General features: G+C 36.3%; 1 protein-coding gene and 1 long non-coding RNA gene across 2 annotated transcripts in view; one reads left to right on the top strand and one right to left on the bottom strand.

Moving 5' to 3' along the window:
• Positions 1-6369, bottom strand: part of LOC141378393 (uncharacterized) — a 37112-nt gene extending 30743 nt beyond the window's left edge. Inside the window, exons 1-3 of the long non-coding RNA XR_015513953.1 lie at positions 6187-6369; positions 4681-4721; positions 4278-4381 (exon numbers count right to left, since the gene is read on the bottom strand). This is a non-coding gene — a long non-coding RNA (uncharacterized LOC141378393). The remainder of the gene's footprint in view (positions 1-4277; positions 4382-4680; positions 4722-6186) is intronic.
• Positions 6370-6450: 81 nt separating this feature from the next.
• cdin1 (CDAN1 interacting nuclease 1) overlaps positions 6451-27500 on the top strand; it is a gene marked incomplete at its 3' end in the record, with an annotated part of 63074 nt that continues 42024 nt past the window's right edge. The window contains 2 exon segments of the mRNA NM_001076722.2: positions 6451-6588; positions 7674-7791. Of these exon segments, the coding sequence (NP_001070190.2) occupies positions 6552-6588; positions 7674-7791 (155 nt within the window).

The raw sequence follows: 27500 nt of genomic DNA, 5'->3' as shown, positions 1-27500 counted from the left end.
TGGAAAAAGGACGTACTCATTTATGCACAGCACTCTCTCTCTCTCTCTCTCTCTCTCTCTCTCTTTATATATAATGACAAGTTAATGAGATGCAGACACCACAATAGGACTCTCGTCTTTTCTTTTGGACATCAGAATATTATTATTATTTTTTAGTTTCTGTGTGACACCGAGACATAAGAAACACGTCTTGCGAGCCTCTATCTCTGAATGCACCACAATATATTATCTATATCCACTGGGAAATGGATAAAAATATTGATTTTCAAAACAAACTGAACTGATTTAATACTGGGCACTGGGCTTTATATATATATAAAGGAGAGAAGATTTCTTCAACACATTTATAAACATAATAGTTTTAGCCTAGATATTAGTTTATTATAGTTTTATAGATATAATAAAAATAGTAGTATTAGATAATAATAATAATAATAATAATAGATATTGATAGTTTTTAGACTAGATATTCTTCAAGACACTAGTGTTCAGCTTACAGTGACATGTAAAGGCTTCACTAGGGTAATTAGGGTAAAGTTAGGGTAATTAGGCAAGTCATTGTATAACAGTGGTTTGTTCTGGAGACAATCCAACACTAATATTGCTGAAGGGGTGAATAATATTGAGCTTAACATGACTTTAACACTATTAAAAACTGCTTTTATTCTAGCCCAAATAAAACACATCAGAACAGAGAACAGAGATTAGAGGAAACACTAAATTTCCTGAATCTGAGAAACAGCATTTGGAAAATAATTGTGAGAGAAAAAGGAGGGTGAATAATTCTAACTTCAACTGTATACATGTATACTGATAAGTAAATATTCTGCCCTAACAAGGCCACATTGTCAGGGGTTCTCTGTCTTTCTCTCGGTGTGTGTTTTTCCAGTCCTCAGTTGTGGTGTGGAGTAATTAGCAGTTAGCCGGAGCGTGTGTTTCCCCTTCCTGCGGCCCGTCAGCATCTCGTTCCCTGACTGACGCTTCGCAGGAATCAAAAGATCTGCACTCGACAGCATGCGCCGCTACTCCAGTCATGCAGATCGCACCCGAGTTTCCCCTTGACAGAGATTAATGAGCTCCAGCCGCAGCCTTTGTTTCGGCGCGCGGCCATTTAGTGCGAAATACAATCCAAAAATATTATCTATCCCCAATTAATCCGGCAAATTTGCCCGTGCCACACATGTTGTGTTTCTGGGGCCAATTTGCTGCGGATGGGGGAGGACGATGTCGCAGGCACAATTACATTTAATTACTTGCCATCTAATTACGTTCATTAAAAGCTAATAAAATAAATAAGTGAAGCAGCTTTAAAATCTCTGCTACGCTCTTTGGTGTGAAATATAGCGGTGGGATTTCTGGCGTGATGTGACGGAGAGGAGACTTTACCAGTTATGAAGCAGACGTTTCATTTGTAGGAGAAAAGGAGCATGTTCACGAGACGCACTGCTGAATAATACACCACACTGCCAAAAAGATCCTTCTTGGGTTATTCTAGCATTTTCTAGACAAGTAAAAAATATAGTCTTGTATTCAGAAATGATGAATCAAAATGAAGTGAGTTTTCCCTAAATCAAGCAAAATAATCTGACAATGAGGAAAGCTGAATAATCTTGTTTTGGCATTGAAATAACATTATTCTGCTTACTCCATTGTCAGATTATTCTGTTTGTTTTAAGGAAAAACTTTTATATATTTCTAAAAACAAGACTATACTTTTTACTTAAAAATCTGTAATTTAACAGTTTATTTCCAGCAGCTGACTGTAAAATAACGAATATTAAATCACAGAAATTGAACTTAAAATAAGGGATATTAAATCACAGAAATTGAACTTAAAATAACGGATATTAAATCACAGAAATTGACTGTAAAATAACGGAAATTAAATTACAGAAATTTATTGTAAAATAACGGATATTAAATTACAGAAATTTATTGTAAAATAACGGATATTAAATTACAGAAATTTATTGTAAAATAACGGATATTAAATTACAGAAATTTATTGTAAAATAACGGATATTAAATCACAGAAATTGACTGTAAAATAACGGATATTAAATTACAGAAATTTATTGTAAAATAATGAATATTAAATTACAGAAATTTATTGTAAAATAACGGATATTAAATTACAGAAATTTACTGTAAAATAACGAATATTAAATTACAGAAATTTACTGTAAAATAACAGATATTAAATAACAGAATTTTACTGTAAAATAACGAATATTAAATTACAGAAATTTACTGTAAAATAACGAATATTAAATTACAGAAATTTACTGTAAAATAACGAATATTAAATTACAGAATTTTACTGTAAAATAACGAATATTAAATTACAGAAATTTACTGTAAAATAACGGATATTAAATTACAGAAATTTATTGTAAAATAACGGATATTAAATTACAGAAATTTATTGTAAAATAACGGATATTAAATTACAGAAATTTATTGTAAAATAACGGATATTAAATTACAGAAATGTATTGTAAAATAACGGATATTAAATTACAGAAATTTATTGTAAAATAACGGATATTAAATTACAGAAATTTATTGTAAAATAACGGATATTAAATTACAGAAATTTATTGTAAAATAACGGATATTAAATTACAGAAATTTACTGTAAAATAACGAATATTAAATTACAGAAATTCACTGTAAAATAACGAATATTAAATTACAGAATTTTACTGTAAAATAACGAATATTAAATTACAGAAATTTACTGTAAAATAACGAATATTAAATTACAGAAATTTATTGTAAAATAACGGATATTAAATTACAGAAATTTATTGTAAAATAACGGATATTAAATTACAGAAATTTATTGTAAAATAATGAATATTAAATCACAGAAATTGACTGTAAAATAACGGATATTAAATTACAGAAATTTATTGTAAAATAACGAATATTAAATTACAGAAATTTACTGTAACATAACAGACATTAAATTACAGAAATTTACTGTAAAATAACGAATATTAAATTACAGAAATTTACTGTAAAATAACAAATATTAAATTACAGAAATTTACTGTAAAATAACAAATATTAAATTACAGAAATTTACTGTAAAATAATGAATATTAAATTACAGAAATTTACTGTAAAATAACGAATATTAAATTACAGAAATTTGCTGTAAAATAACGAATATTAAATTACAGAAATTTGCTGTAAAATAACGAATATTAAATTACAGAAATTTACTGTAAAATAACAAATATTAAATTACAGAAATTTACTGTAAAATAACAAATATTAAATTACAGAAATTTACTGTAAAATAATGAATATTAAATTACAGAAATTTACTGTAAAATAACGAATATTAAATTACAGAAATTTGCTGTAAAATAACGAATATTAAATTACAGAAATTTGCTGTAAAATAATGGATTTTAAATTACAGAAATTGATTGTAAAATAACGAATATTAAATTACAGAAATGTAAAAATACAGATTTTTTTTACAGTTTATGTACACACACACACACACACACACACGCACGCACGCACACACACAAACACACACACACACACACACACGCACACACCCTCTGATCTGCTTTTACATCCATTGCTCTGATTGTATCGCTGCTATACACTGGTCCAGTGATTCTAGCACGCACACACACACACACACAGATTCCTCCGAGGTGAAGGCCGGCAGTGACTGACCTCCAATCAGACTCTCAGATGTCTATCAGAGCCCGCAGGAAACCCACCATCAGACATCCATTCACAGAACAAAGGTCACACACTCGTATCACACACACACGCTGTGGCTCCTTACACACACTGGATTACAGCAGAGACGTTTAGTCCCGACTGTTATCACACTCTTACAGCACAGCACGACCACAGGAGCCATCTCAACACACATACACACACACACACATACACACGCACACACGCACGCACGCACACATGCAGGCACGCACGCACACGCATCATATATTTAGTGTATTGCCTTATTGTTTAAACAGACGTGTACAAAACTGTTTATATTTAATAAAATATATTATATTTTAAGTTACCCACCCACCCCTTCCCTAAACCCAACCGACAGTGTTTTCAAAGGCACTGATTGACCCGCCCACCCCCTTCCCTAAACCCAACCGACAGTGTTTTCAAAAGCAATGCAGAGAAAGAAAAGTCCTCGCCTGATTTTGACCACATTTTTAGATTTTACCACGTTCTCACCCTGTTATTTGCTTGTTTATTTATTATTTTGGCCTTTGTTTTTGTCTTACCTGCTTTCTGGAACCGTTCTTCACTGGACTTGAACCCTTTCGTCACAGTCAACTCCTCTCTGCATGTCAAGTCTGCCAAACTACGCGGCGAGCCACTGGGCAAACTGGTAACAGTGGAAAAGCCGATCACATGGAGGCAAAATTGTGTATCTTCATCATATATTGAACATCAGCATATCTTTCTAATGGAAATTTTGGAGTAAAAGGATCTTATAAACATAAGGAACAATATTTTTAAGAGCACAGAGCTGGCTTTCATTTGCCGAAATGCAATTTATCAGTCTGAGGTGAAACTAGAGTGAGGTTTATTTGAACACGCTGCTTTATGTGAGCAGAATTACAGACTTATATTGTGAATAATAGTGAATCAGCACGCCGTCAGAATGCAATGGATCAAACTTACATAAAGAGTGTCCAGTTGTGCCTCCAGACAGATTCTGAGGGCTGAAAGGAGAAAAAGAAACTAGAATTAAAATGCATTAACACAGTGAGAGGTTTAACAGAGCTCTGAAACACATTCACTGACCACTGCGGCACATTTATGATGTGAAACAAACACAAATCTGACTGACAGGTGTTAAGCATGCGTCAGGAAATGTTCAACCAAATTAAACCTTTATATCTTCATATTATATTCATATTTCTATATTGCCAACGGTCACTTTGATTATCAGACTGTTTGTATCAAATGCTGAACGTGTCAGTTTCTTAGTATAATGATATTATGATAACTATGTAAATTAAGCTTCCATTTATTAATTTTTTAAAGATGAATAATGATATATACTTAATAGCAATGCAGTTACTACTCATTTCTAAGGTAATACTGTATTATTGTTATTTAATTGACCTGAGCTGAAAAAACTAGCAATAATATACATGTACTAACTAATAATGTATGACTAACCTTAAATAATTGGAAAAAACATTTCATGTTAATGCATTTATACTCATATCTAAGGTTAGACTGAATGTTAATGTTATTTAATTGGTCTGAGCTGACAAAAACTAATAATAATATTTATGTACTAATTAATACAAAATCACGAATGTAAAATAACTTAAATTTTCTTAATGCTACTGCATTTATTACTTGGATTTAAGGTTATACTGCATGGTAATGTCATTTAACTGAGCTGAGATAGAAAAAACTAGCAATAATCTACATGTACTAACTAATAAAGTATCACTAACGTTTCAAAATTGAAAAAACACTTAATGTTACTGCATTTATTACTCATATTTAAGGTCATTTCAGTATTGTTTTCACTAGTAGAATACATTATTTTAATAATTTGTATATAGGTTGTATATGTTATGTTATTTGTTGTCTCTGTCACGGACATAAGCTAACAAAAACTAGCACTAATCTACATGTACTAACTAATATAGGATTACTAATGTTAAATACTTAATGTTACTGCATTTATTACTCATATTTAAGGTTATACTGTATATTAATGTTTTTTAACTAACAAAAACTAGCAATAATCTACATCTACTAATCAATAAGTATTACTAACATTAAATAACTGAAATGTACTTAATGATACTGCATTTATTACTCATATTTAAGGTGATTTCAGCATTGTGTTCACTAATATAATACATTATAATAATAATTTGTGTATAAGTGGTATATGTTATGTTATTTCTTGTATCTGTTACAGACCTAAGCTAATGGAAACTAGCAATACACATTAATAAACATCATTTTTATTAACTAATGTTAACATGCAAAGCTGTTAAGATGTTTTCATCTCATTGTAAATGTGACGTCAGGCTACAAGTAACGCTTATGTAACGTTTACATTAATGTAACGTTAGTTTATTATTATTGTGTGACGTCAGCCTTAAACTGACGCTACTAATACGCGCTCATGAACGGCTGTAGCGTAATTATACTTACAACAATAAAGCGATATGATTAAACTAAACTATCTGATTTTAAACTGAAAGTGAAAGACATCATTTGTTAAGTTATTTCCCCGTTACGAGTGACTTATTCTTCATAGCGCGTTATAATAAGCCCATCATTGAAGTATTTCTCCTCAGCATCACACAGGAGGCTCACCATCGCAGTCCTCCAATCGCCGTCCGCTATACTCAATGACAACAGTCACCGTGGCCAATCAGGAGCGTGTTTACATTGATGTGCCGTTTGAACGCGTTCGCGGGAGTTGACTAGGAAGTGACGCTGTTCTGTCGCGTGTGCTGCAGAACTGGAGCTTGTACAGTGTTATTGGTGCTGTTTGTGTTGCAGAGTTGTGAAATATGGATCCAGTGTCAGGCGGCAGCGCCACAGGAACAGGTAAAGTGCTAATATACAGTACTGCTGCACTGCGTGTGTGTTATGATCTGTCAGTGTGTGGTTGTGTGTGTTTATGTGTGTGTGTGTGTGTGTGTGTGTGTGTGTCACGATCTCTGTATGTGTGTTGGTGTGTGTGTGTGTTTGTGTTATGATCTGTCAGTGTGTATGTGTGTTGGTGTTATGCTCTCTGTGTGTTATGATTTGTATGTGTGTCTATTTGTGTGTTATAGTGTGTGTGTTTACGTTTCTCTCTTTTGTGTTTGTTTGACAATCTCTATGTGTGTATGTGTGTGTGTGTGTGTGTGTGTGTGTGTTTGTTTGTTATGAGCTGTTTATGTGTCTGTCTGTGTGTGTTATGATCTCTGTGTAAGTTTATATTTGTGTGCGTGTGTGTGTGTTTGTGTTACTTTTTCTGTGTGTGTGTGTGTGTGTGTGTGTTTGTGTTTGTGTTTGTGTTAGTGTGTGTGTGTGCGTGTGTGTGTGTTTGTGTTACTTTTTCTGTATGTGTTAGTGTGTGTGTGTGTTTGTGTTAGTGTGTGTGTGTGTGTGTGCGTGTGTGTGTGTTTGTGTTACATTTTCTGTATGTGTTAGTGTGTGTGTGTTTGTGTTAGTGTGTGTGTGTGTTTGTGTTGCGATCTCTGTATGTGAGTGTTAGTGTGTGTATGTTATGATCTCTTTATGTGTTTGTGTGTGTTTGTGTATTATGATCTGTGTTTGTGTGTGTGTGTGTTATGATCTGTGTGTGTGTGTTTGTATGTATGTGTGTTTGTGTAATGATCTGTGTTTGTATATTTGTGTGTGTGTTATGATCTGTGTTTGAATTTGTGTGTGTGTGTTATGATCTGTGTGTGTGTGTTATAATCTGTGTTTGAACTTGTGTGTTTGTGTTATGATCTGTGTTTGTGCGTGTATGTGTGTGTGTGTTATGATCTGTTAGTGTGTGTTATGATTTCTGTGTGTGAGTAAAAATATCAGTATCCTCTTATCACAAGTACTCAACAACAATATTGCAACTATTTACATTGGCAATCAGACTAAAGTGTGTGTTTGTGTGTTTGTTTGCGCGTGTGTGTGCGCATCTGCAGGTGAACAGGTGAATAATCTGAGGATCTGCAGGGCAGAATACAGGAGCATCAGCAGGTTTGTGGAGCAGCTGCGTCCCACTCGGCAGTGCATGAAGACCCTGCAGACGCACTTCACACAGTAAGAGCATCTGCGTTTTACACACACACACACACACACACACACACACACACACACACACACACACACACACACACACACACACACACACACAACTTTTCAAAGAACTTGCTGTCTTACTGGACTTTAAAGAGGGATTAATATTATGGCCTAATTAATTCATACCAGCCTTTAAGAAAGTATTCACTTTCACTGCTACTACAGCAAAATGAAGGTAATGATGACGCTCAAGTTTTAAATGCTGTGCAGAAACACAACTTTAGTACTGTATGTGCAACAATGCGCTGTGTTTACAACACTGGAGTCTGTATTCTCCATGTTCAATCACTCACTCTCTCAGGCTTTATCATGTCTTTGAGGTTTTGTTTTGGCAGATTGCTGGAGAAATGCTGTGAGCTGCACTTGTGTAACTTATCATGAGTGTGTGATTCTACTGTGATGCTATTTCTTTTACATGTTCGGGTTTTGCTTTTTCCAATATTTTGGTTTTAAGATGTCTGCAATGTCTGATATATTTGCACCATCATAACACACAGATGAGGTGAAGACAATCCCTCCTGTAAAATGTACTGTAAATAATTCTTTAAATTCTTTCTGGTTTAACGGAGAGAAAACTTTTCCAACACATTTTAAACATGACCGTATTAATAACTGATTTATAATAATGCATGGATTTTGGTGACAGTGCATACTATTTCACTAGTTACTTTGCAAGACACTAGTATTCAGCTTAAAGTGACGTTTAGAGACCTAAATAGGTTAATTAGGTTAGGCAATTCAATGTATAAGACTGGTTTGTTCTGTAGATCAGTGTTTCGCAACCACGTTCCTGGAAGACCACCGGCTTTTCCCATGTCTCCTTCACTCAACACACCTGATTCAGATTGTCTGCTCATTAGCAGAGACTGAAAGGCCTGGAATGGGTGTGGCAGACAAAGGAGGCATCCAAAACATGCAGTGCTGGTGGTCGTCCAGGAACATGGTTGAGAAACACTGCTGTTGACGATAAAAATGTATCTTTTTAAGGGGCCTAATAATGTTAATGTTTGTATTTTTTTTTACTTTTTATTTTATTAATTTGTTTTTAAATAATTTATTTATTTTATTTATTTGTTTTTATTTATGTATTATTAATTATTAATTATTTTATATTTATTGGACAACAGTGGTTATTAAAAAGATATGTTTTTTTAAGGGGCCTAATAATGTTAATATTAGCAAAGTTTACATTTATTTTACTTATTTAATTATTTTATTTTGTATTTATTTATTTTGTATTTGTTTATTTATTTTATTTTATTTTCATTAATTATTCATTTTATATTTTATAATTCAATGGACAACAGTGGTTTGTTCTGTAGACAGCCAAAAAGAAGCCTAAAGTTGATCTCTGGCAATTTTTACACTTTTATAATTGTTTGTTTATTTGTTTATTTTGTTTTATTAATAAAATTTTTTAATTATTAATATGTTTTATTAATTTGTTAATATATTTATTTATTTTGTGTGTTTTTATTAATTAGTTTTAATTTTAATTTTTATTATTATTTTAATTATTGATTATTCATTTGATTATTTCATTTATTTTTGTATTTATTTAATTTATAATTTATTTATTTTGTATTTATTCATTTATTTTAAGATTTATTTATTTTTATTTATATTATTAACTATTCATTTGAATATTATTAGATTTACTTTTGTATTTATTTATTTATAATTTATTCATTTTGAATTTATTTAGTTTAAATTTTTTTTTTACTTTTAATTATTTATTTATTTTTATTTTATTTGTTTATTTACTTTATAATTAAATTATTTTGTATTCATTTATTTAACATTTTATTTAATAATTTTTTTATTATTAATTATTTATTTTAATATTATTTTATTTATTTTGTTTTCATTTACTTTGTAATTTATTTATTTATAATTTAAAAAATATTTTATTTATTTTAGTATTTATTTACGTTATAATTTATTTATTTTGTATTTATTTATTTAGTTTAATATTTATTTAATAATTTTTTATTAATAATCTTAAATTTTATTACTATTTCATTTATTTATTTTAAATATTTATTATTAATTATTTGATTATACGAATGATATTATGTATATATATATATATTTATGTGCACACGTGTGTGTGTGTGTGTATTTATATTTATTTGTTATTCTTATTTTTTATGTAAATTTTATTTCTTCATCCAAACTAAAGCAAATGAGGCTTTCTTCAGAAGAAAAATATATCAAATACTGTTAGAAAAAATCTTTCTCTATTAAAGAGCACTTGGGAAATATAATTTTTTTTAAACAAATTCACAGGAAGCCGAATAATTTAGTCTTCAACAGAATATAAGGAGCAGACAGTCAGAAGAGGAGTGAGCTGCCCTTACTGTGATATTTTCATTAGATCAGATGTCTGGGGACGCAGTCGAGCTGATGTCTGTGTTTTATTGCTGCAGTTATAATCTAATCTCATAATCTGACGTGAAGCATGCTTCATACGCTGAATATGCTGCTGTGTGTGTGTGTGTACTGTATAATAGCAGTGTGAGAGCGACAATGAGAGCGTGTCTTTATTGAATGTAACACATGTAATCCCGTCAGGCCCCTGAGACCCTTCTGAGGTCACTTAGAAAGGCATATGAAGCGAAATCTTCCTGTTTTCATGGTGCTGTAATCACAGCTCGCGTCCCGCAGGAATTGGGCTGTGTTTCTGCCCTCCGCGCCGCTCTTATTGGCGTCAGCACTTTATAGGATGCGGTGTGTATTAGTCTCGTGGCCCAGATGTGCTGCTTTATATGCCATTGTCCTCCTGGAATATCCTGATATATGGGTTTGTTCGCGCCGCGTTTGTCTTTCGGGCAGCTTCAGACTCATGTTTGCTTTTATTTTACACCACCAGAAGTCCAATTCAATCCAAATCGGCTTAGGAAAATTAGATGAAGTCTTTTGTAGGCTGTTTGGACAGAAGTGTGTATGGTGTAGTGTGACCACAGCCGAATTAGAATGATATAATCACAACAAGCTCTCTTTAAGTTTTGAAAATAGGGTCCAATTATGGAAAAATGATCATCGCAGTATTTTGTTTGTCTGCGATATATATTTTGATGGCACGGTGGCTCAGTGGTTAGCACTGTGGCCTCACAGCAGGAAGGCCGCTGGTTCGAGTTCAGGGAGAAGTTTGCATGTTCTGAATTTTCAATTAATTGCTCATGCACAGTCCTACTGGTCATTAATGCACATTAAAGGGATGACATCAGTGTTCATAATTCTGATGTTGAATTACTATGTTTGAGACTAATGCAACAATTATAGATTTTGGTTGTGCGATTATAGTCAGAGGAAAAATCACGGTTATCACGATTATTATGCATTCATTAATTTCAAAACACTGCTAGTTTAGAAAAATCACATGAAATCTTATATTTTAAAGTGTTGTTTATTGCTGCTCAGTAACCACATAATACGACCCAAAACAATAATAAAAAACAAACAATAATTCAATTCTCTTTGGACTTAAAAATAAGTAAAAAAAAGTTTTTGCTTTTAAACATAATTAATAATTTTACACTGCAAATAAATGTCAATAAAGTAAAAAATAAATAAATAAATAAATTTAAAATTAATAAAAAATTAATTAATTAATTTAAAGTAAATAAAATAAATTACCTTAAATAAATAAATAAAATTTAATTCAATTAATATACATTTTTATAAATTTAAATAAATAAATTAAATGTAAATAAATTAAAATAAATAAAAAATAAATAAACAAATTAAAAATAAATAAAAAAATATAAATAAGTAATTAAAAAAAATGAATTTAATATAAATTAATAAATTTAAAATATGAAAAAGATTTAAAATAAATAAAATAAAAATAAATAAATAAACTTAAAAATCAATAAATAAATGAATAAATAAATAATTTTCTAATGTTAATCTAAGTTACATAATAGCTAAGCATTTCCCTTTTACAGGGAAGAAATGTATTCAAAGGCTGCTGAACCTCTGTCTGAAAGGCTTTTCATCATCTATATGACACAATTGTTTTGTATTTTTCATTTGTATTTTGCTTCTCAGTGTAGGGCGCTCACCTCATTCTTTCAACTAGTAGGTGCATCTGGAAAGCACGAGTCCGTCGCTCCATATATGCAAGCCACGCGCCTCCATTGGAAATAAGAACTTGCGTGTGCAAAAGATGCGATATGCGACTGGCCCTTAGTCAATAGCCTCAGCCATAGTTAATCCAGTGCACATACTTCAAACTAGCACTCAGTTGGCATCACTTTAAGTTGCAGCAGTTTTGTTCCATGCAGAAACACGGTGTTGAGAAGCTTCACGATTAATTAACCATGATGAATTAAAGCACAGTTAATAGTGAAATCGATTAATCATTGCATCATTATTTGAGACATATACTTGCAATCTGCAATAGACAACATTATTAGAGCATTTTATTCCCTGGTAAAAGGAAACCAGTCTATCAGATTCCCTCCTGCATTATACGCTATTAGTAGTTATACTGACACTGTTAAACATTATTCTCAGGCACAACATTCTGTGTTCGCTATGAAAGAAAAGCGTAGTAAATGCTTTTCGTAATCATTGGTCGAGATCTCTGCGACAGGCCTGACCGTGCACAGACGCTGGGTTTTCAGTCTGGGAGATGATGATTGTGGCTCTGGAGCTCCATGATTGAACTGGCAGGAAATCAGGCTTTAAAGTCAGAGCTCATCCAGGAGTCCATCCATCATCTGCTGCAGCCTCTTCTGCATGTGTGTTTCTCCTCAGCACACGCTTGATGCTTGACCTCAGCCTGTCTTTCACTGTAATACATGTGGTAAATAGGGGCAGGAATCACTTGACTCACGATTAGGGTCGGCTATTGTTTTAATTTTAGCCATTTCGGTTCATGTTCTGCTTATCGAATCCGGTTCTTATCGGTTGTTGGTTGCGATTTCAGTGTTTTTAGGAGAGGACAAAAAAAAGGGCAAATAATTTTGTTTTTAAATCATGCAGTTTTGCCACCTTTATTCTATAACCATATGTAACTGCTGGAGGGACAGTTCACCACATTTACATTCATTCACTCATTTATTTGAAGAGTTTCTTCTGTTAAGCAAGCAGATATTTAAAGAAAGTAGCAATAATGAAATATTAGTGGTTCTGATTCTGCTTGTGGAATCCGGTTCATATTGATCCTCAGTTCTGATTCTGTTTATTGAATCCAGTTCTTATCGATTCTTGATTCTGCTTATCAAATCCAGTTCTTATGAATTGTTGCTTCTGATTCTGCTTATCGAATATGGTTATTATTGATTCTCGATTCTGCTTATGGAATCTGGTTCTTTATTGAATCCCAGTTCTGATTCTGCTTATCGACTCCAGTTCTTATTGTTTCCGGTTCCATTTCTGCTTATCCGGTTCTTTATTGATTCTCTGTTCTGATTCTGCTTATGAAACACAGTTCTCTTTATTAAACATGGTTCTTTATCGATTCTTGGTTCTGTTTATCAAATCTGGTCATTATAATTTCTGGTTCCGATTCTTCTTATCGAATATGGTTCTTTATCGATTCTCGGTTCTGATTCTGCTTATCGTATCTGGTTGTTATTGATTTTGATTATTGAATATGGTTCTTTGTCGATTCTCTGTTTTGATTGTGTTTATCGAATCCTGTTCTCATCATTTCTGGTTCCGATTCTGCTAATGGAATATGGTTCTTTATCAATTCTCGGTTCTGATTCTGCTTATCGAATCTGGTTCTTCTCATTTTCTGGTTCCGACTCCGGTTCTTATTGATTCTGTTTAATGAATATGGTTCTTTATAGATTCTTCTTCTTGAATACAGTTCTTTATCGATCCACGGTTCTGATTCTGCTCATCGAATATGGTTCTTCATAAATTCTCGCTTCTGTTTCTGCTCATCGAACCCGATTTTTATTAATTGTGTTTAATGAATATGGTTCTTCATCTATTCTTGATTCCAATTCTGCTTATCGAATACGGTTCTTTATCGATTGTTGGATCTGATTCTGCTTATCGAATACAGTTCTTTATCGATTCTTGGATCTGATTTTGCTTATCGAATACAGTTCTTTATCGATTCATGGATCTGATTTTGCTTATCGAATACGGTTCTTTATCGATTCTTGGATCTGATTTTGCTTATCGAATACGGTTCTTTATCGATTCATGGATCTGATTTTGCTTATCGAATACGGTTCTTTATCGATTCTTGGTTCTGATTCTGCTTATCGAATACGGTTCTTTATCGATTCTTGGTTCTGATTCTGCTTATCGAATACGGTTCTTTATCGATTCTTGGTTCTGATTCTGCTTATCGAATACGGTTCTTTATCGATTCTTGGTTCTGATTCTGCTTATCGAATACGGTTCTTTATCGATTCTTGGTTCTGATTCTGCTTATCGAATACGGTTCTTTATCGATTCTTGGATCTGATTTTGCTTATCGAATACGGTTCTTTATCGATTCTTGGATCTGATTTTGCTTATCGAATACGGTTCTTTATCGATTCTTGGTTCTGATTCTGCTTATCGAATACGGTTCTTTATCGATTCTTGGTTCTGATTCTGCTTATCGAATACGGTTCTTTATCGATTCTTGGTTCTGATTCTGCTTATCGAATACGGTTCTTTATCGATTCTTGGATCTGATTTTGCTTATCGAATACGGTTCTTTATTGATTCTTGGATCTGATTTTGCTTATCGAATACGGTTCTTTATCGATTCTTGGATCTGATTTTGCTTATCGAATACGGTTCTTTATCGATTCTTGGTTCTGATTCTGCTTATCGAATACGGTTCTTTATCGATTCTTGGATCTGATTTTGCTTATCGAATACAGTTCTTTATCGATTCTTGGTTCTGATTCTGCTTATCGAATACGGTTCTTTATCGATTCTTGGATCTGATTTTGCTTATCGAATACGGTTCTTTATCGATTCTTGGATCTGATTTTGCTTATCGAATACGGTTCTTTATCGATTCTTGGTTCTGATTCTGCTTATCGAATACGGTTCTTTATCGATTCTTGGTTCTGATTCTGCTTATCGAATACGGTTCTTTATCGATTCTTGGATCTGATTTTGCTTATCGAATACGGTTCTTTATCGATTCTTGGATCTGATTCTGCTTATCGAATACAGTTCTTTATCGATTCTTGGTTCTGATTCTGCTTATCGAATACGTTTTTTTTATCGATTATTGGTTCTGATTCTGCTTATCGAATACGGTTCTTTATCGATTCTTGGTTCTGATTCTGCTTTTTGAATCTGGTTCTTTATCGATTCTTGGTTCTGATTCTGCTTATCGAATACGGTTCTTTATCGATTCTTGGTTCTGATTCTGCTTATCGAATACGGTTCTTTATCGATTCTTGGTTCTGATTCTGCTTATCGAATACGGTTCTTTATCGATTCTTGGATCTGATTTTGCTTATCGAATACGGTTCTTTATCGATTCTTGGATCTGATTTTGCTTATCGAATACGGTTCTTTATCGATTCTTGGTTCTGATTCTGCTTATCGAATACGGTTCTTTATCGATTCTTGGATCTGAATCTGCTTATCGAATACGGTTCTTTATCGATTCTTGGTTCTGATTCTGCTTATCGAATACGTTTTTTTTATCGATTCTTGTTTTCTTTTTTTAACAGTTAAATTTAGATACAGCTTTTGGGTTATTAGCAGAAATTAACAGTAAAACCTTCATCTAATCTTTGTTAAGAATAGATTGTCTTGTCATTAAAGTGGCCACAGAAGCTGACATGGCGATAAACACAACCACACTACACTGAGCAAAATAATCTGCCAGTGGGGCAAGAAAAAATATCTCATGTCAAACCACAAACCAGATTATTTCACTTCCCCATTGGCAGATTATCATGCTTGTTTTAAGAAAAAACCTCACTTAATTCTGACTCTCTATTTCTGAAAACAACACTACATGTTGTGCTCGTCTAGAAAATGCTTCTTGATTTCAGAATGTGAGATATTTGGACTGAAAGCAAAACAACTCTTAAGTAAGAAAAGCATTTTTTTTGCAGTGGGACAGAACATTTATTAGAGTGACATACACCAGAAGACTCAATATTTTAATCTCCGTTTACTATTTTCAATATGGTGATGCCCTTATGTGTTCAATACTTATTTTACTCACAGTAGGAGAGAGAGTGTGTGTGGTGTGTGTCTGTGCCGGTCAGCATGCACCGTAACACAGATGTTGGGAGTCATCTGTCCTCCAGGCGTCTCGTGGCCGGGTTCGGGCTGTTCTGACGGCAGCAGTGATTGGACACGCTGCTGTCAGTCTCACAATGGAGAAGCATGCAAATCCAGCACCCCTGCCTGTCCCGCACCGCCAGCATTAGACTTGGAAATGAGGAGCTTTCGGAGGGCTGTCCGGAGCCGTCCTCCCCCGAGAGATCGGCCCAAAACAGCCCCATGAATGAATCTGGCTGTAATGGCCCTCCTTAAAGGGATAGTTCACCCCGAAATCAAAATGTGCTCGCTGGACTGCAGTTTCTTAGGAAGAGTTTGTCTTGTTTCAGTCCGAATATTTTAAACTTTTCTAGACAAGCATTGATGTGAAATACTGTCAAAATGAAGTGAGTTTTTCCTTAAAACAAGCAAAATAATATTGTTTTTGATTAGAAATAACACATATCAAATAACAACAACAATAACATTATTTTACTTCCCTCATTGGGAGATTATTTTTCTTGTTTTAATGAAAAACGTCTTAGAAAATAGGAAAATCATTGTTTGCAGCGTATTTACTCTCCCTCAAGTATTTCCAAATAAACCGAAAATAAACTATAAAATAATGGCTGTTAAATTACAGGAATATACTGTAAAATAACGAATATTTAATTACAGAAATATACTGTAAAATAACAGATATTAAATTACAGATAATACCTTAAAATAACGGATATTAAATTACAGATAATACAGTAAAATAACGGATATTAAATTACAAAAATATACTGTAAAATAACAGATATTAAATTGCAGAAATTTACCTTAAAATAACGGATATTAAATTACAGAAATATACCGTAAAATAACGGATAAAAGATGGTTCAGACTCAGACAATAAGTAAAACAGAATTAATTCATGATTTCTTGTGCGGCCCGCTACCAGTTTGTTGCACGTGCAACTATTTAGTGTTCATTGTTTTGAGCTGAGCAATTGTCGCTATCTAGTGTCTCACCGTATGGCCTCTCCTGAAAGCTCCGTGATTCTCCAGCATAGGCCTCTTCATGTTGATAAAATGTAAAAGGAGAGTAAATGATGGCAGAACTTTCATTTTTGGGTGAACTATCCCTTTAAAAAGCATCCCAGGCCATTTGCTCTGTGTGTGTGTGTGTGTGTGTGTGTGTGTGTGTGTGTGTGTGTGTGTGTGTGTGTGTGTGTGTGTGTGTGTGTGTGTGTGTGTGTGTGTGTGTGTGTGTCTGTGTGTGTGTGTGTGTGTGTGTGTGTGTGTGTGTGTGTGTGTGGATGTGCTGGGCAGATGCTCCTCATTTTTGGGCGTGTTTGGGCAGTGAAAGCCACTCGCCGGGGCCCTTAATGCGTCTGAAACAGGCCCTAATGTGGCGTTTTGATCAGCGCTGAGGCGGGCCGCAATATGCTGCCGGGGTCTCGCTCGGGGAATATGAATTTTGATTAAGGATGCACTCAGCCTTTTGAAATTGTGAAGAAGTGTCAGAATAATGGATGTCGAGCAAATGTCAAGCATTTGTTAATTTGTGTGTTATCGGGGTTTATCTGTGCAGTGAAGCCGTCCGTGTGCCATTGATATGCTGATGTGCGGGTTGGGGACGGGACGGGGACAGAAGCGTTCCTCATTGATTATTTATCGCTCATCTGCACCTTATCCTCCCATTACATGCCTGTTAAACTAACGTTAAGCAGCCCCATTGTGTCAGGCCTGCTGTTTTATGAACTCAAACACACCATTCTCCAAAACTCCAGACGCAGATCTGGAAAACAAACAAACAAAAGCAAATGTTATTTTCCACTTTTAACTCAAAACTCTGTGGGAAAAGCCCTGAACGTGACGTGGTTTGTACTCAAGTTGCTTAGCTTATCTTTAATGTCCAGAAAGGGATTTCCACAGTGATAACAAAAAACTAATGCTCACATTTAAACACACATGCATCTCCACTGTGTGATGCTCCATCCCAGAGAAGTGCACGGCGCCTCTGGACACTGTTAACATAGGGTTTCCTTTTGGCACAGTACAGTTTTGACTGGCGTTTGTGGATGTAACTCTGTAATGTGGTTTACTGCAGTAGTGCTGTGTGTTTGTTTGTGTGTGTGTGTGTGTGTGTGTGTGTGTGTGTGTGTGTGTGTGTGTGTGTGTGTGTGTGTGTGTGTGTGTGTGTGTGTGTGTGTGTGTGTGTGTGTGTGTGTGTGTGTGTGTGTGTGTGTGTGTGTGTGTGTGTGTGCGCGCGTGCGTGCGTGCTGCGGCTTCAGTGTATCTATGGTCTCTGGTCTGGAGTGTGAACAGACAGCGAGTCTCTCTCTAATCACAGATCTGCCAGACGAGAGAAAACCTCTCGCTTCCAGCAGGAACACATTTCCAGAGTGTCAGCACTGATCTGCTGGACGCGGCCTGGATCTGCTGGAGCACACATGCGCACACACATGCACACTCGACCTGCCTAACTCCAGCCGGAAAACACACAACCTCAGACATCTCACACTCGTCTGATGACTTAATCAAAAGTGTGGAAGTTTTATTTTTAATTAACTCCTTTTAATTAACAACATTTAGACATTTGGCTGTGAAACGTGTGTTTATTCCTCTATAATTACACACAACTCCACCAGCAGAAAGAGGAGATCGTCTGAAAAGTGTGACCCATTAATTAAAACCAAAAATAAAGCGTTAAATAAGAAAAGTTTCAGCTTTAGTTCAACAACTTGCCGTAGCAGCATTTCTGGTTTAACATGACGAGACCTAAATAAGTGACTAAAGTGGTAAAGATATTCACAGAAAAACAATAAATACAAGCAGCACTGCATATAATAATAATATTAATAATAATAAAATAAAATAATAATCATTTTAGTCACAAAAATAGTTTCTTTAGAGAAACCATAAAAATAAGCCTGTTTATCCTGCATATTATTAAATCTGAAGCACGTCTATCTATATTCTGCATTATAGTTCTGTTGGACCACAGGTCTGCTGGGTTCTGATGTTTGGCCGCTCTTCATCTTCTGTCACTCTTTAAAGGCTGTTTAAGGATTGAGATCAGACTTCAGGGTCAAGGTTATAATTGGGTTACGGTTGGGTTAGGGTGAGGGTTAAACACTAGACCTGGTTAAGTTCAGGGGCTGTACGAACCCTCTCTGTCTCTCTCTCTCTCCTCTCTCTCTCTCTCTCTCTCTCTCTCTCTCTCTCTCTCTCTCTCTCTCTCTCTCTCTCTCTCTCTCTCTCTCTCTCTCTCTCTCTCTCTCTCTCTCTCTCTCTCTCTCACCCTCTCTCTCTCTCTCTCTCTCTCTCTCTGTGAGTGTCTGTGTAATCTTGCGTTTGTGTATGTGTGAATATTTGTTTGTGTATCTGTGTGTGTTTGTGTGTGTGAATATCTCTGGTTGATTGTTTGTGTGTGTGTGTGTCTCTATGTGTGAGTATCTGTGTTATCTTGCATTTGTGTATGTGTGAAAATCTGTGTGTGTGTGTGTGTGTGTGTGTGTGTGTGTGTGTGTGTGTGTGGATATCTTTGTGTGAGTGTGTGAGTATCTGTGTGTGTATGTTTGTGTTATTGTGTGTTTGTGTGCTTCCATGTGATTTTGTGTGTGTGTGTGTGTGTGAGAGCGAGAGAGAGTATCTGTGTGTGTGTGTGTGTCCATGTGATTTTGTTTTATGTGATTTTATGTTTGTGTGTGTGTGTTTTTCGTACGTTGAAATGTGTGAGCTTGTGAGTATATGTGTATTGCTGTGTGTGTGTGTGTGGATATCTTTGTGTAAGTATCTGTGTGTTTGTGTGTCTGTGTGTAAATATTTCAGTGTTATTGTGTGTATCAATGTGATTTTATGTGTTTGTGTGTGAGTATCTCTGTGTCAGTGTGTGTGTGTCAGTGTGTGTGTGTGTGTGTGTGTGTGTTTGTTTGTCTGTATGTGTCTGTATGTGTATCTGTGATTTTGCGTACACTGAAATGTGTGTGTGGGCTTGTGAATATATGTTTGTGTATCGCTGTGTGTGTGTGTGTCTGTGTGTGAATATCTTAGTGTTATTGCATGTTTGTGTGTATCCATGTGGTTTGTGTGTGTGTATTCCTGTGTGTGTGCATGTATGTCTGTGTGAGTATCTCTGTGTGTGTTTGTGTCAGTTATTTTATGTGTGCGTGTGTATGTCTGTGTGTGCATGTGTGTATTTTTGTGATTTGTGTGTGTGTGTGTGTGTGTGTGTGTGGGGGGGGGGGGGGGTCTGTTTGAGTGGGTTTTATTGTATGCATGCATGTCTGTCTGTGAGTATCTGTGCGATTATGTTTGTGTGTCTGTGTGTGATTGTGTTTGTTTGTTTGTGTGTCTGTGTGTGATTGTGTTTGTTTGTGTGTATGTGTGTGTCTATCTGTGTGAATATGTCTGTGATTATGTGTGTGTGTGTGTGTGTGTGTTTCTGTTTGTATAAGCTTGTGTGTCTGTATGATTGTGTGTGTGTGTGTGTGTGTGTGTGTGTGTGTGTGTGTGTGTGTGTGTGTGTGTGTGTGTGTGTGTGTGTGTGTGTGTGTGTGTGTGTGTGTGGGATCAGTTGCAGTGCAGCAATGGAACAAATTGTCCAGAATGGTACAAGCGTTGTCGCCTGTGTGTCTTCGGGCAGGAGCCGCCGGTCAGCATAATCCGATGCCCAGTGCATGATGGGTAAAGGCGGCTCTGCTGACAGCCCAGTGCATGATGGGTAAAGCTGACAGTTTTCAGGAGAAGCTGCAGTAATGACTCTTGGACTCCAGACCAAAATAAGTGTAGCCCGTCCTGTCACCGAGAGCGCTGCAGCTTTCACACACCATCATAATTAGTGCTGGGATTGTGTTACACACGACTCTGTTTGAGGAGACCACCGAGAAAAGCCCCTGACAGCCCCAGAACCTCATCTGCTCATCGAAAAAATGAGCTTGTGTGTGTTTGTTTGAGTATGTGTGTGAGTGTGTTTGTGAGTGTGTGTGTGTGTGTGTGTGTGTGTGTGAGTGTGTGTGTGTGTGTGTGTGTGTGTGTGTTCTGGTCTTTTTCTTAGTTTTTGTCTTGTTTTTAGTCCAAATATCTAAAATTCAACACTATTTTTTTTTTATTTAAAGACTTTTATCCTTAAAATAACTGGTCAAAACTAAATTAAACATATAATAAATGCCTTTTATTGTTTATATCACTTGCTTTTTATTTAGTTTAACTTTTATTTTAAAAAGCTGGATTAATTATATACACTCACCGGCCACTTTATTAGGTACACCTGACTAGTACCGGGTTGGACCCCTTTTACCTTCAGAACTGCCTTAATCATTCGTGACACAGGTTCAACAAGCTACTGGAGATATTCCTCAGAGATTTTGCTCCATATTGTCATGATAGCATCACACAGTTGCTGCAGATTTGTCGGCTGCACATCCATGATGCCAATCTCCCGTTCCACCACATCCCAAAGCTGCTCTATTGGATTGAGCTCTGGTGACTGTGGAGGCCATTTGAGTACAGTGAACTCATCGTCATGTTCACCAGTCTGAGATGATTGAGCTTTATGACATGCTGCGTTACCCTGCTGGAAGTAGCCATCAGAAGATGGAGACACTGTGCTCATAAAGGGATGGACATGGTCAGCAGCAATACTCAGGTAGGCTGTGGCGTTGATGCTCAAGTGGTACTAATGGACCCAAAGAAAATCTCCCCCACACCATTACACCACCACCACCAGCCTGAACCGCTGATACAAGGCAGGATGATCCATGCTTTCATGTTGTTGAGGCCAAATTGTGAGCCGAGCATCCGAATGTGTGAGCAGAAATGGAGACTCATCAGAGCAGCAACGTTTCTCCAATCTTCTATTGTCCAGTTTTGGTGAGTCTGTGTGAATTGTAGCCTCAGTTTCCTGTTCTTAGCTGACAGGAGCGGCACCCGGTGTGCTCTTCTGCTGCTGTAGCCCATCCGCCTCAAGGTTGGACGTGTTGTGTGTTCAGAGATGCTCTTATATCAATCTGGTATAGGTGTTGATGTCAAAGTAGTTGTATATTGGTGAGTGTTGGACTGTTTAATTAAACTTGCGTGGAAAAAAATGCATGTATAATGTATAACTTGTTTTGTAAAGTTGCTATAAAAAAGTATCGTTTTGGTATTAAAGTCAAGGAATCGATATTGAAAATGAATAAGAGTTGGACTTTATACATCTCTTTTTCATAGTTTTTTTAATGCAATGAGGTTAAAAACTAACATTATAAAACCGGCATCAAAAGTTTAGTTTAGCTACCGATATCAAAGGATCATATAATCTTTTTTCCCGCTCTAATTGGACCCTGACTATCTGAATGTAGCAGCAATCGAGACTCATTTACAGCTGTGAAAGTAACTGTGTTCAGATTGACGGTGCTGGAATATAATCTGATGACCATAACATGAGCTGACGCCGCTTCATGCTGTTTGCTGTGGGATTCTCTACAGTCAGTCCACATTGGCTCTAATCTGACAGATGTGTAGTGTACTTGTGTGTGATTTTAAGTTTATCTCATCACCCAGGACCTTCAGCCCATCTAAAAGATTTTCTCCTCGGAGCAGAAGCAGGTTTTATTCCACACGCGCTCGCTTTAAGTTTGTGTCTGATACGTCACATTCATCATAGTTGACTGTTTCCCTTCATGCGGATGGAGGCGAGGCAGATGTTCCTTTGCACTTATCTGCATGTGTAATTAGCCAATTTGCATATGTAGAGCATGAGGCGGAATCACGAGCGCTTTTTTTTTTTTTGCTTTAGTGATAAATATTGACTCAAGGGGAAGAAAAAAAGAAGCTTGCTTAAGTCGTGATTATCAGACGTTACACACTCGGACTGCTGAGGATTTCCTTTTTCCAGATGTTTGCTGAAGTGCGTGTCAGAACGTTCACGCGCAGTTGTGTGTCTATTAACCCAGATCTGCTCCTACAATCTCCTGGAGTCGTTAGGAATGAAAATGACGCTCTCGTTTGGTATAGATCTGTGGCAAATGCTCATTATATATTATCTGAACATATGACGATGCCGGCTCCATTAGCCAGGTGGCATTCATTAGGTTAATTGCTGCCGCTTCTTCTTATTAATAGGTTGTGAGTGTGAATCGCTCGTGTCCGTGATGGAACGCTCTTCAGTCCGGACAGAAGAGTTGCATGTATTGCTCCAGTGTTGTTCTCATTTTTCCTGGGTTTTTATTTAGTCTAATGTAGGTGTGTTGTGAATGGAGGGAGCTCTGCTGCCGTTTTCAGTCTTGTGCATATTAATGCGTCTGTCAGGAGGGGTAATTATGGCCATCGCGGCTGATTCCCAAAGCGCTCTTGTGTTTCCAGACCTTCTGTTTTGTCGTGTTGGGAATGAGGAGCTGGAGGCCATCAGCATTACGCTCTTTATGACCTTCTAATGATGCTCTTTATTCCAGCGCTTGCCTTGATTTTCCCACTTTGCCACTTTCTTTTTGTTGTTTTCAGAGCTGTGCCAATTGGTGACTTCAGTTATATTTTACATTACGATGAAGGACACACTCCTTCCTGTCTTATGCACTCTTTCTGTCTGTACAGATAAGCTCTTCATTAGTTTAACACGTTGTGTTCCATATTTTTAATTTTCTATTGCATTTATATTTTTTAAATGTAGATTCATATTGTTATTTTGGTTATTGTTGGTATTATTTAAGGTCATGAGTTGTTGTGTAGGCATTTCACTGCATATCGTACTGTGTATGACTCAAACAAACAAGGTTTAAGGCTAGTCAAGATTAAATTGCATGTTTGAGCTGTCTCAACTCAAAATAGCTTGCGTTGAGATGTCCTAAAATATGTCAGTGTCATGTTTTTGTGTCCAGGTGCACACCAGTAATATTTTTCCAAGACCATTTTTATAAATGTTTCTTAAATAGCGTAATTTAACTAAGGCCTAGTGCTGGCTTAATCTAAGCCCTGTTTGTGAAACTGGGCATTAATGTGACAAACATTTTTATTTATTTATTTTTTTTTAAAGATTTATTTTTGCCCTTTTTGCCTTTATTAGATAGGACAGTATTGAGACAGGAAGCCAAGTGGGGGTAGGGTAGGGAAATGTCGTTGAGCCAGGATTCGAACTCGCGACGCCCTGACGTGCTATTGCACTATTTGTTGGCGGCCTAACCACTAGGCTATTGCGCCGACACTGTGAACATTTAGGGTCTCATCAATCACTGTTTGGTGTGATTTGTTGCTGTTTTCAGATCAGTGCAGCAGTAATTTTCACTATTTTCTGTATAAATAGTAAATCCATTTGCGCCACTGTGGCCTTATGTGTGCTGGTCTGAACAGGAGGTGTGTTAAGGCGCATTGTTGGAGCGCTCTATCCTGAGGAACTGAAATAGACGGCACCACTGACCAACTAAAAGCTGCTCTAAACTCCAGCAGAGTGTGTTAGTTATGCGCCTATGCAGGTCCAAACACTCACACACTGCTGAACACATACAGGATGATCAGCAACACACACATATCTGTACAGATGAAACAATTAAAGGATTAAAATGATCCAGACATGATGATTTTCTCCATCAGTATAAACACACTGCCTCCATGTCTTCTTCACCTCGGGGGGCTTCTTCAGTTTATTGATGAGCATCTGCATCTGTATAATGTGATTATTATCAGCAGGATTATTGATTATCTGCAGATTTAAAATAAACACAAGTGTAGATGTGTCCAGCTGTGGGGTTTTGGAGACGTCTGCATCAGCATATGTGGATAAGAACAGGACGTGTGTTTGGATATAGCTCAGTTTTCTGAGCACACTTCATTATTATTGTTCATTTATTCCTTTGCTGGAGATTAGAGCTGAACTTAGAAATAGTTTTGAAGCAAATCTTTGTGTTTAACAAAGGAGATGAAACATGTGGGCTGATGGATGTGTTCAGTGGAGTGAGTTTCCACCCTTTCCTCTCTCCACCAAAGGAGTAAAAGTAAAGAGAAAGTAAAGAGGCTGAATGGAGGAGGCTCGTTCTTTATCCTCGTGCTGCAGATGCTCTGTTAAACTGTTGTTTTTTCTAGTGAAGCATTCAGCTTTTACTCTTACAGAGTCACTCAATGGAAACACTAGCTGTGTCTCATTTTCTGAGTCTGCATCCTCTGAAGGATGCATTCGAAGTATGTTGTGTCATCGATACGACGAAGGCCGTCTCATTTAAAAAATAAAAAAATAAAGGCTCCTTCAAACGCAGCCTCCAAATGCATCCTTTCTTTTCCCAGGTATTGAAGAACACAAGCGGTGGATCCTTCGCGGCCTCGAACGTCCCAAGATTCATGGCACTCTAATAACAGCAGGACGCTTTTAAAAGAAAACCCCTGTTTAAATGTATGAATTTGGTTTATTTTATGAGGATATCTAAACACATGTTAAAAAAAAAGAAACAAAAAGAGCATGACATGTCTTACTAAAGAGTGTTTTTATACAGTTTACGTTTATGTGTCCATGTATGGGTCAAAGGAAATATATTTCTAGCTTCTCTATTCACCTTTCTCTAAAGGCCCGTGCACACGAGACCTTTTTTGCTCGCGTTTTCCGTCGACGTTTAACGCCTTGACTAAATAAAGGGCATCAATGTGATCGTGCACACCAACGCGCAAAACGGCAGGCGCAAAAGAGTCATTAAAAAAAAAAACGGCTCATGCTGCTTTTTTTGCTTTGACGCGCGGCGTCAAAACCTTCTTCACCAATCAGATCGGCACTTTTGTTCACGTGCACGGAGCTGCTGAAGTTACCGTAAACTAAAAACGTCCCGGTGTGTAGGATCCTTTAGCCGACGAGCGGGTGCAGCCATTTGAATCTTTTTGGCTCGAGACTTAGCTCTCATTCATTTTTAGACGTTAAAAACTGCTTGTTTCGCTGTTTGATGTTGCAAACTCATATTTTCTTATTGTATTATTCTACTTGGCCTATATAGTCATGCAAACATTTTTTTGTAGAGCGAGTAGTTTGACCGTTTTCTGCCGTTTATTATTCCTAGTCATTTCTTCCATAGGCGACTGAATCGGAAGTTCTAAAACAACACGAAAACAGGCGCACTTCCACATTTTACAATGAGGTCAATAGCTTGTTTTGGCTTCAGATCGCTTAAAATAAGTTCTAAAATCTCTTTGGACAAAACAACAGCAGCTGTTACGGTTGCCTGGTGACGAGATCCGTCTTCTGTAGGCGAGATCATCTCATTTCAAAATGCTCGGTTCGGCCTGTGTGGACTTCGAAGAACTCACTTTTGAAGTCTACATCCTTTGGAGGATGCAGCCTCTGAAATGAGACACAGCTCCTGCCTCTGAATCCGTGATACACTTTACAATAAGGTTCATTAGTTAATGCATTTACTAACATGAACTAATCACGAACAACACATGTACAGCATTTATTAATCATAATTGAACATTTACTAATGCATTATGAACATTCATGTCAACGCTTGTTAATATTAGTTAATGCACCACGAGTTAACATGAACTAACACTGAACTACTGTATTTTCATTAACTAACGTTTACTAACATGAGTAAATACTGTAGTAAATGTATTGTTCATTGTTTGTTCATGTTAGTAAAGGCATTAATTAACATTAACTAATGAACCTTATTGTAAAGTGTGACCCATATTTTTATTCAAGATTATCGAACCATCAGAATCTTATACCGGCCCATGCCTAAAGTATGCTTGGTGTGATCACAGCCCAAGCCTGTTGCACTCTGGGAAACGGTGTTCCAGTGGTGTGCTTATCTGTCTGCTGAAGAAGTCCTGATGATGATTTGTAAGCGGTGTGTCTCGCTCAGGTCTGTGTGTTTACTCATGTGAGAGCGTTTCAGAGTTTAAACTGTGAGCACAAGCCCATAACTCAAAGTTCAGCCCATTGTTTGACACAGATGTGTTTTCACAGATATTAAGGGCAGTTTGGCTCCCTTTAAACTCAGCAGGCTGAAGATTCGGCAATTAGCCGCTAATCGCACTCATTATGTGCTGCTGTGATCCATCTGAAGACTCACAGATGTGTGAAAGTGCTCCAGGTTCCAGAGCTCGAGGACTGCAGGCTCCATCATCTAAAGTGGGGTTGGATTTCGCTCTTTTCTCTTTATACTTTCGCAGAGGTTTCTATACTTTGCGCAGTTGTCGTTGTAGTATTAAGCTGGATTGGTTGTTGGTGTTGTCAATCTGGCAACCTGCGCTTGTGTGTGTTTTGATCCAGGAGTGCAATACCTAGTTCAACCACCAGGGGTCAAACTTACATACTGCACCTTTAACACAGACGCTTTGCTTCTTTTGTTGCGGTGAGGTGTGTGCGCTTGTGTGTGTGTGTGTGTGTTTCTGCATCAGCGGCTGGTGTTGTCGCAGTGATGTAGTGAATGCACGAGGTCTAAAGGTGTGTTTCTGCATCAGCCAATCCGGCGTCAGCAGCAGTGATATTCCTGCAGCGTCCCCGTAACCCGCTCATCTGGAAGCGCTCGT

This window comes from Danio rerio, chromosome 17 (genome assembly GCF_052040795.2).
Source record: "Danio rerio strain M-AB ecotype USA chromosome 17, GRCz13ab, whole genome shotgun sequence".
Classification (NCBI taxonomy): domain Eukaryota; kingdom Metazoa; phylum Chordata; class Actinopteri; order Cypriniformes; family Danionidae; genus Danio; species Danio rerio.
This window is presented reverse-complemented; position numbering and strand designations above follow the sequence as displayed.